General features: G+C 37.1%; 1 protein-coding gene across 1 annotated transcript in view; it reads right to left on the reverse strand.

The window, feature by feature from the left end:
- Positions 1-4038, reverse strand: part of rras2 (RAS related 2) — a 34427-nt gene extending 30389 nt beyond the window's left edge. Inside the window, exon 1 of the mRNA XM_030121680.1 lies at positions 3574-4038. Coding sequence (XP_029977540.1) covers positions 3574-3675 — 102 coding nt within the window. The 5' untranslated portion in view covers positions 3676-4038. The remainder of the gene's footprint in view (positions 1-3573) is intronic.
- Between the last annotated feature and the right edge of the window lie 6653 nt (positions 4039-10691).

The raw sequence follows: 10691 nt of genomic DNA on the forward strand, positions 1-10691 counted from the left end.
CTGTGGCCAACGACATCATCCCTCGTGTCCTGATTTCCAGAAAGCCCAACCTCAGTCCTGTTGTCGGATTTTTGTCTCACATTCAATATCTTCTAAATTAGGGCGGGATATCAGACCTCAAAAGAAACATATCTGGATTAAAAACCTGCAGACTAGTGAAGGTTGGCATTGAAGTCACAGGCTTTTATGGCCTTGTCCTGCCTGATTTGATCTGATTTATTTGGGGAAACATCTTGTGCAGCTTCACACAATGTTAAAAGCTAAATGAAACTTTTTTAATATATAACAACAGTATTATGTTGGTATGGAAATATGAAAATATCCAACCATATGGGACTGATCTATTGAGAAAGTCTTGCAGAATTATCATCAGCTGAGCTTCCATTTATTTCTGTTTGTGTCATCAGCTTTTTAGTTTTCTCATAGTTTAACAACTGCACAAGAAGTTTTAATTTTACTTTATTTTAAGAAATTGACTAGACTTAGTTTAGTTTTCTTTAGTTTTTTCTGGCATTATGAGGAAAGCCTTTATTTATCGAAGCTGAAAATGGAAGGATGAAGGAAAACCATTGTTCATTACTGGTCCAATATTGTGAAAAAACATTTTATTCTTCACATTAGGAGAAAATTGAGCTAGTTCAGTTTTAGTTGTTCACTTTAAACTGTTATCATCATTTTTATTAGTTTTAGTCATAGTTTTTGTAACTATAATAACCCTATATTAACTACAATACCCTAGTCTAATAAGCAAACCAAATGGAAAGATACCAAGAGGTGGTTTTGGCTCATGAAGAGGCTTTTTAATAAGTGTAGTTGCACTGTTTTAATTAAATGAGACTTGAACTAAATTACAAAATGTAATGCCCTTCATAACACGTGCAATATTCTATTAAATCTACAAGGTGATATTTTGGCAACACACTTTACACCCAGTCTAATACTCTGTAAAAAGCTAATAAACTGTCAACCAGCGAACACACACACACACACACACACACGTTCCAGTGATTCAGGAAGCAGGTCATGGTTTTCCATACAGAACTAGGAGGTCCTAGAAGCAACAGTAGAGGGACTTCCTTTGCCAAAGGGCCAAATTCCACATGGTCCATGACCATTAACCCACCCAGGCTGACTCAGACTCACCCCACCCCCTTTACACCCCCCCTCCCTTCCAACACTCAACATAGTTCTGGGGAAAACCTCGACTTCACAAGCAGCTGTTAGGTCTTTTCCCCCCGGCAGGTGATTTCTAGAAACTTCTCAGACGGATGTACTCTTTCTCCTCTAACTGTCAACAACTCAATTTCTTTCATTTTCACAGCAGCACCAGAAAAATCAGCCAGCAAGGAGGAAAGTGTGACAGGAAATTAGCTGTGGGTCATGCTGAATAAAAAATACTGTACATACGAAGGGGATCACGAAGCAGAACCCAAAATCACACTGAAAAAAACTGACTGCAGTGCATACACAGATGCTCTCTGTTTACTTCACAAATTAAATTTATGGCGGAGGCGCGATGCAGACAGCTTGATAATATCTTCTAAGACACCGGCAGGCAATGTTCAACTCAGTCACCCTGCAGAAATAATATGCTTTACAGTAATTCAAGAATGAGTTAGATCTGAATTAGGCTGTCCATTACTCTGGAGCTGCACTGATGTTCAGCAGAGTGGGAGTCCACCCTCACACAGACATAGAGCATCAGTCAAACGTCAAGTCCTGGGCTGTAGAACAAATAGTGCTGCAACCATTCATCAATTAATTGATTAATTGTCAATCTTCAACTGCATTGTTGGAATAAAACAGGTTTTGCCTCTTGTTGTGACATAATTGTGAAAATGTGATTTACTGTTGACAGATAAAGTGTAACTGGGACTCAGTATGTAACCATTGGACCTGGTCAAAGGTGATTACCGATCTATATAAATAAGAATAAAAAAAGGAATATATCTGAAAACAAAATTATTCCAACTTTATCAGCAACTGCGTATTGAAAAATTGATTATTTGCTTTGGAGGCTATGGGGGCAGCTTCTTGAATTCTAATATTTTCTGGTTTCTTTCTTAGTTTACTGAACTAAACAGTACACTTGAACATTTGATATTGGGCATTTTCTGACACTTTATAGACCAATCAGTGCCTCAGTTAACTGAGGAAATGAAAATAACCATTAGCAGCAGCTCCAACATCAAATTTTTACATTTCTGTGACCAGATGTCTTAATTGCAAAATCAGTATTACCATAATGTTCTTACAGTTTGCACATTTAACCATCTGAAATGGTTTCTGCTTGTGTTTCCTGCTCAGCTTTTAATGCTCTTCTACTTCAGGTCAGCAGGGTCACTAGGCTATGGCAAAAATCCGTGCCACCGCTATCTGATCCCTTTTTACTTGGTATGCAGTTAATGAGCTTTTTGAACCCTCATTAGACACAACTCCCCCCAACACACACACACACACATACACATACACACACTCACAGGCTTTTCACCCCCACTCTGAAAAGTGTGCCAGCCCACTATTGTCTGCCGGTGTGGAGACATGCAGCTGCCTGCAGTCTGGTCTCCTGGAAGTGAGAGCCAGCATCAGTAACACACTGACATGAGGGGGAACACACAAGGCAAAGGGCAAAGTTTGTCTACTCTTTCATAGTGTGTGTCTATGTGTGTGTGTGGGCTTTTCTCCTAAATGACTATTATGAAAGCCTGGAAGGTCAAAGCGAGTCAGGCTGTGTCTGCAGTGTGCTGGAATGCAACCAGGGATAGAGGGAGGTAAACTGTTTACATGCCTTTTCTATGTGACACAGATGAGATTTCAAGTAGGTAGCTATGAAACTGACTGATGAAGACATTGTCTTTCAGGGGGTGGTAGTTAAGGTTTATTTATATGAGTGTGGTTGTTTTCCTTCAGTTACTGGAAGTATTTCTGTGCCCACAATGAAGGGGGTTTAGGAGCAGCTTTGCAAAGGTCATCTGAAACCAAAGTTAATCATCTTTCAGTGAACATTTTGTGCTGCTTCTAAACTCATTCAACCAGAACAGAATTTCTCTCCAGTCCACATGAGTCCCTCAGTTCTCTTTCTTTATAAATCCCTCATTTTGACGCATGCAAACTTTACGCACAGTTCTTCCACTGGTAAAGCTTCAACTTCTTTATGTTTTCAAGCTTTGTGCAGAATTCCAGACTCTAAGCTTTGCAACAACTTGACTCTAAAGCCTCTACTTTACTCTGTAGACCAAGTTTAAGAACAAGTCAGGAGCTGTAGACCCACTTTTCTTTCTCTTTTTGACTAGAGGCTATAAACAGCAAAGTGGAAGTAGATCTTTCGGAAATCGTTAAAGTGACAGCCGTCCTTCCTTGTTTAATTTGCAAAATAATGCCTCACGGCACATGCTGAGATCTTAGAAGAATCGCTGGTGTGTCGGTAAATAGTTGCAGGCCTCGGTAAAGTAACGGAGAAGAAAACACAGCCCGGTATCCGCTTACGGGGTTCCCGGGTCTGGCCTCCAAACCGTGTTCTCGGATAAGCAGAGAAATCAAAGCAAGAGCTGGAAAAGGATGGACGCTACTGACCTGGATAAACTGGATGGTCAGGGCTGATTTCCCGACACCGCCGCCTCCGACTACAACCAGCCGATACTTCTCCTGCACCGATCCGTCCTTCCACCCAGCCATCGAGGACACTTCTCCGCCGCCGCCGCCGCCGCTGCTGCCGAAACACCAGTGAGCAGCAAACACCCACTTTTTTCCTGTAAAAAAAACTGAAGAAGAGGCCCTGCAGTGGAGAGATCGGAGCGCTAGAGGAAAGGAAAAAAAAAAAAAAGCGCGGATAGGTGCCAAAAAAAAAGGGGTCGTGTGTGCGGTTGTGGTAGTCCGCGGTGCGCACGGATAAGAAGCAGGAACCCGGAGCTACGGGCGCCTTGTCCACACGCCGGACCGTGTCTCAGCCGCGGCTCGACTCGACTACACTGCGATGTTCAAGATGTGGATCCGATAGTAGGAGGACTGAGCCAGGCCAGTACTCATGTCTGGCGCTAGGGGCCCTTCTACAGGCTGCGTACCGAGCGTGCGTCCGTGCGTGCGTCCGTGCGCGTGTGTGTATGTGTGTGCGTGTGTGTCCGCCTCTACTACCCCCCCCCCGCCCCCCCCCCCCTTACGCACACATATACAGCCCACTCACACGCACAACCCAACCCACCCTGCAGCTCTGTCCTGAGACTAATATCACACACACACCCCTGCAGTCACATTCCTGCTCTGAAACACAGCCTGCACAAAAACAACCAAAAAATCCAATGCCAGCTGCGACCCATAAGGACATAAGGGTGAAGTCATGATAAAGGTGTCATAACACACACACACACACACACACACACACACACACACATACAGTAGGAGCACTTTCAGTAAGTCAGCCTGGTCAGTGAGGAGTGCCAGTGAGTGGACCCCAGAACCAGAGGGGGTTAAACTGCTTACAACATACAAGGCCTTCACAAAAAAATTTAAACTGTAGTTATCAACACCTACAGCTGCCAACACTAAAAGACAAGTCTGTTGTGATGTTTTGATGTTGTGATCAAATGTTGTCATGATAATGTTGTGATGTCTTATTCTCTTTTAATTGTATAGTAAGTGTTCGAGTATGTATCTTGTATTACTGTATATTGTACAGGTATTGTGTGTTTTGTGCTCCCTTAACAGTCTGTTATGTATATGTTATTTGTTACATTAATGCCCTATCAAGTGTCTAACCATGTCTTTCTCCTGTAAATGTTTTTTTTTTTTTTTAACTGCCTTTTTAACCCTTTCATGCACAAATTATGAGAACCTTAATCAAAAAATTTTTCCTGAGTGTTTTTATTCCTCTTTAGGCATGAAAAAAATAATGCGATTGAAAATGTTCTTCTGAAAAATAAATAAAAATAAATAAATAAAATAAAAAAATACATAAAAAACAATAATGAAAAAAAAAAAATTGTTATGAACCTATTTTTCATGAAGTTGTAAAAATGTCCACTCAACTGGACACCATGTGTTTAATTTTTGACGCACAGAAACATGTATTTACTGATAAATTGAGTGAAAACTATGGGAGGGCTTATGATTCTGGGGGTTTATGCTCAGGAGAGATCTACATAATGTTACCAATTCATGTCAGAAAAGATATGTAGTGTCTTAAAACTTTAATAAAGATATGTGTAAACAAAACAAAACAAAACAAAAAAAAAAACTCCAAAAGAACAACAAAATCCATGAATATACAAGAGAACAGCTGTAGAATAGCTGTCCACCGTAGTGACCAGTATGCATGAAAGGGTTAAAACTTGGCCAGGGGACTACAGATGAAAACTAGCCTTCTGGCTAATTCTGGCTTTTTTTTAACCATGTGTAACCATGTGTTTTATGAAATTGCATTGTCCCCTTTCAAATAAACTAGACTATAAACTATAAACACACACACACACACATACACGCACAAAGTGTACAGTCAGGAGTTTGATCCTCATCCCCATCATAAACAGATGAAATCATTTCTTCTACACATTCACTCACATTCAGGAGTTTAATGCAAGTTAAGGCTATTCAGATTTCTAAAACTTTTGACATCAGTTTATTTCTACGAACACTCTGCCATGTCGTCACCTTCCTAAACCAAAACATTTTATTTATTTATTTATTTTTATTATTATTGTTATTATTATTTTTGGCAGATTTTTCAGGAAACACTAAAGACTTAACCAGGTTTTGAGTATTTGATGGTTCAGACAATTTTAAAAAGTAAGCTTTTGTCAAAAATGACTTCAGTTACTCAGCAACTACACATCCGTTTACAGTAGGTAACCCCCCCCCCCCCATCACATCAATATCAACATCATGTGTATATTTCAAATATGTAAATAATGTGTATATTTGTACCAAATAAATAATGAAATAGAAGATTCTCTTATGTATTTCCTGTCTTTCTGTACTTTGTTTTTTGTATTGTTGCTGTCGTAAACATTGCAATTTCTCGTACATTGCATGAATAAAGTCATGTCTTAACTATTTTAAGAAGATCAAATATATATTTTCATTATAGTATCCATCCTGCTGTATACACTGTTTCCCATAAAGTTGGAATAACTTTCTTTTCAGACACATTCCTCTGGTTTATTCCTACACATGTCAAATACAAATATGATATGTTTGAAATGCCAAAATTTGATGTTGGGGTTGCTGCTTTCAGTAGCAATTAATTATTTTCTTCGTTAATCAAATCACTGATTAGCCTATAATGTGTCAAACAATGTATGTCCATATTTCCCCAAAATACCACACCCATGGTCAAAAGACTATGAACACAAACACACTGTTCTATTTGCATGACATTTTATAAATATCTCCAATCTTCTATTTCACATTTTTCTCTGCAAGGAATGTAAACTATTTATAATGTCAAAAGGTAATTCATTACTCATATTTCTTTCAAAGGGCAGCAAGTTGTGTTTGTCTTTAACCTGGCACTTCAAACAAGGCCAGTTTATTAGAACTACACCCAATTTATTGTACCAATCATGACCACAATATGGCTCCTTTCACAGTTAATACACAATAGCAGTATTTGGCAATAAAATGGCTCCATATAGTAAATATTGCACTATTCTACATAGATACATCCATTTCACATATACCTTTTAGGATGATCTGTTAGTATTATATAAAGACAGAGCAGCCAAAGACTTCTACACACACAAATAGATTAACGTTATTGATTCCCAGTGGAAAACAATTTTTGTATTTATTTTTTTAATGATAATGAGCTCCCTCATCTATATTTTCAGTAATATTACATTTGACCTGATCAATAAAATGTATAATATAACATAAACCAACTTATTTGGAAGTAACTGCAGGTGAAAGTAATACCTGAAACTGTTTGGTATAGGCAAAAGTTTGGAAAACAGCTTTCACTACAAACCAAAGCCATTTCATCTGAGAAGACAAGCTTCAGCCTGTACAAGCTTGTTCTATTTTATGTACACCTGCCAATTAAATGCCATGTTATGACAATTCCATACTCCTACATAAACTTATCTGAATACCAAGAGCACAAGTTCACTGTGACACACCAGACGCCATCTAGTGTCAAAAAGAATATTAGTCTGTGCAGTGCTATAGACATCACAGCTTCTGCTCAATAAATAAAAATAAAATAATCAAAACAGAACACAGGTGGTTATTATTATTATTATTATTATTATTATTATTATTATTATTATGCATCCCAGTGAATTACAGCATTTCAGCCTCGGATATATATATAGTAAAAAAAAACACAAACAAGCAGGTCAGCAGTGCAAATATTTAGTATATATTTTGTCTTTTTATTAAGAGACAGCTTGCAGAATGTAGATTGTCTTATGATAAGAGGGCTGGATAATAATAAATAAGACTGACAGGCTACATGGACACTGCAAAGCTCTTTGTCTAGAAATACAGTCTGTTTAATGCATGTATAATCATAACATTAATGCTTTGCTGAAGAGACCATTTCCAGACTTTGCATTATGTGACTTACCTGCAGCGTTCTAATCCTAAGAGATTGTCCACAGCACACAGTAGCTGAGCAGAGACAGCGCTGCTAGACAGCTCCACTGTTTATTTTCACAGCTGAAGCTCTGACCTCAAAGCCACCTTTCAGCCTTTATCTACCCCCCTGGAGAGACAGATTTCACAGATACTGTAAATTTATGACCAGGTTCGTGACCCTTTAATCTGGCATATTCCCAGAAATGTCCTTTAACTCATAAATTATATACAGGAGGGCAAGTGGAATATGTGGGTATGTGCCAGTACTAATCCATCTCCATCTCATTATCATACTGACTGTAAAGCTCACAGATGGCTTTGAGAGTAGCTTTAAAATATGATTTAGAACTATTTTACCCCTGAGAAAAAAGACCTTACCCAAGATATTATATTGATTTTTATGTTATTTACAATCTGAAAAAAATCAGTTTCATGACTCTGGTATCTGAGAGATTTCAATAAGTCTGGAGCAGTGGAGCTGGAGATACAGGCTGGACGAGACATAACCATCACCAAAAGACTCAAAAGCCATGAATCATTCATACACACACATATAGAGCAGCTTTAACTGTTTACATCAGTGTTTTTCAACCTCTGGGTCAGGACCCCATGTGGGGTCACCTGGAATTCAAATGGGGTCACCTGAAATTTCTAGTAATTGATAGAAAAAAAACAAACAACAACTTACTAATAGAAAATATATAGTGAGTTGACAGAGACAATCCCAAAACATAAAAGACATGACAAACTCTGAAGCTGAAACTGAAGCACTGTGGTACTGTTTATCTGTCAAATGTTCATTGTGGTCGGTTTCAGATGCTGCAGCTCTTTCATAATTCATAGTTTGAGTTATTGTTTGTTCAGTATTAATTACACTGGGTTACAAAAAAATGTTTTTTGCAAGTTGTCTAGGTTTTTTCAACTGAATTAGGACCATTTTGCACCGCTAAATCCAAAAATGACATCTGTTTTTCTCAATCAGGTCAGGTTTTTTTGCTAATTTGATTTTGAAAAATTTGATCTTCTCACAAAATTGATTACATTTTTGTGACCTTATCAGTTGATTTTGTATATAGTTCTCACCCAAAATAGGTTTTAAGAGAAAAAAAATCATTTTCTAACAGGATTCCTGTTAGGTACAATGGTGTATTCACCGCAGATGTAGCAGAATACGTCAGGCTTATTTTTGCAAGATCTTCTAGTTGAAGCCATTTCATTCACCTGTCATATTAAAAAAAAACATTAATCATAAATTGGCAAAAGTAAAATCTTCAGAACTCGTTTATTGCAAGAAATATGAAAGAATTTTGTATCATATGATGTGAAAATGCCCATAAATGTAAGCGAAAATGTTAAAAAGCCAATATGTAGCATAGTTCAGAAAGTTGACCTGATTGAGCAAAATTAATGTGATTTTTGGATTCAGCACACCAAAATTATCCTAAATCAGCTCAAAAAACTTAAACAATAAATTTGTTGTTGACCAGTGTTATCAGCCTTGTTAATCCAGGCTGGACTGACTGTACATATCCTGACCAAGGAAAATAAAATTCTCCCTTTGTGCAGTAATCTACTCCTGGCTTTTCTGCCTCTGTCCATAATAATATACATTATATAGAGTAAATGTCATCTGATATTAATGTTTATTTGAAACATAGTGTAGCAAACTATTACATGATCAAAAACAAATTAATTTTAGCAAAAAAAATGTCTCAGTTTTGAATATCTGGGGTCACCAGAAATTTGTGATGTTAAAATGGGGTCACGAGCCAAAAAAGGTTGGAAATCTCTGGTTTTGATAATCCCATAGGACAGCTGATCTCAACTCCTGTCACCTTAGGACCCACAAATATCCCCCAATCATAAAGTCACAACCCACTTTTATAGACAAATGAAACACACATATTCCTTAAGAATAGTGTGGCATTAGCAGTAGTGGTTTTTTTGTTTTGTTTTGTTTTGTTTTTCAAACACAAATATTTTCTGCATTAATCCATAAAGACCCAGTTTTACTTTTGTGGCAGTTCCAAATAAATTTTTCTATCTATTTAACCTTTCTTGAGGGATTTTTCACAATTTATTATATATTATTTCCTGTATTTTGCATTTTTTACTGTAAATCGTGCATTTTCCTCTATTTCATTTCCTATATTTAACCCATAAAGACCCAAACATCCACCAACAATCAAAATCATTGACTGATCTGAAATGTTTAATAACTGCTGATCCTCAAATTCTATCAATACATGTAAATAATTGGTGTAAAATGCAGTTATCCATCTTTTCATGGTCATCAGATATGACCCATTTGGACATTCAGAGGCTCTATAGTGAACGTGGAAACACTGTCATCTTCAACATTGATTCACCAGTAAAACCCACAGAGTTGGATCAATGACAGCGGATGGAGACACTTGGTTTATGTATAGTTAATGTACAGTTAATGATATACTTTACCAGAAAAGTCACATTTTCTTCAGTTTTCTATTTTCAATATCATGAACCTTAACTTTAATTTGAGCTTTTATGAACATCTACATGATCAGTACATTAAATATAGGAAAATACATGACTTATACTTGAAAATATAAAATACAGGGAATAATATTATAATAAATGATGATAAATCAGTTAAGAAAGGTTAAAAAATGTACAAAAACTCATTTGGGAACTGTCATAAAAGTAGCACTCAGTCTTTTTGAGTTAATTTAGATGTTCATGAAAACTCAAATTCAAAGATTATTATATCAAAGCAGAGAAAACTCAAGAAAAGGTGACTTTTTCAGCAAAGATATCAATAACTGATCACAAACACAAGTATCCCCATCCACTATCATTGATTAAACTCCATGGGTTTCACTGGTGAATCAATGTTGTAGAAGATGACAGTGTTTCCATGGTAACTACAGAGCCTCTCAATGTCCAAATGGGTCATATCTGATGACCATGAAAAGACGACAAACTGTATTTTTTACACCAATTATTTACATGTATTGATAGGATTAGTGGATCAACAGGAATTAAACATTTTAAATTAGTAGATGGTCTTGATCACTGGTCAATATCTGGGTCTTTATGGGTTAAGAACAGATTCCTCAGCATCACATACAGGTCCTGCTCAT

The sequence above is a fragment of the Sphaeramia orbicularis genome, chromosome 3 (genome assembly GCF_902148855.1).
Source record: "Sphaeramia orbicularis chromosome 3, fSphaOr1.1, whole genome shotgun sequence".
Classification (NCBI taxonomy): domain Eukaryota; kingdom Metazoa; phylum Chordata; class Actinopteri; order Kurtiformes; family Apogonidae; genus Sphaeramia; species Sphaeramia orbicularis.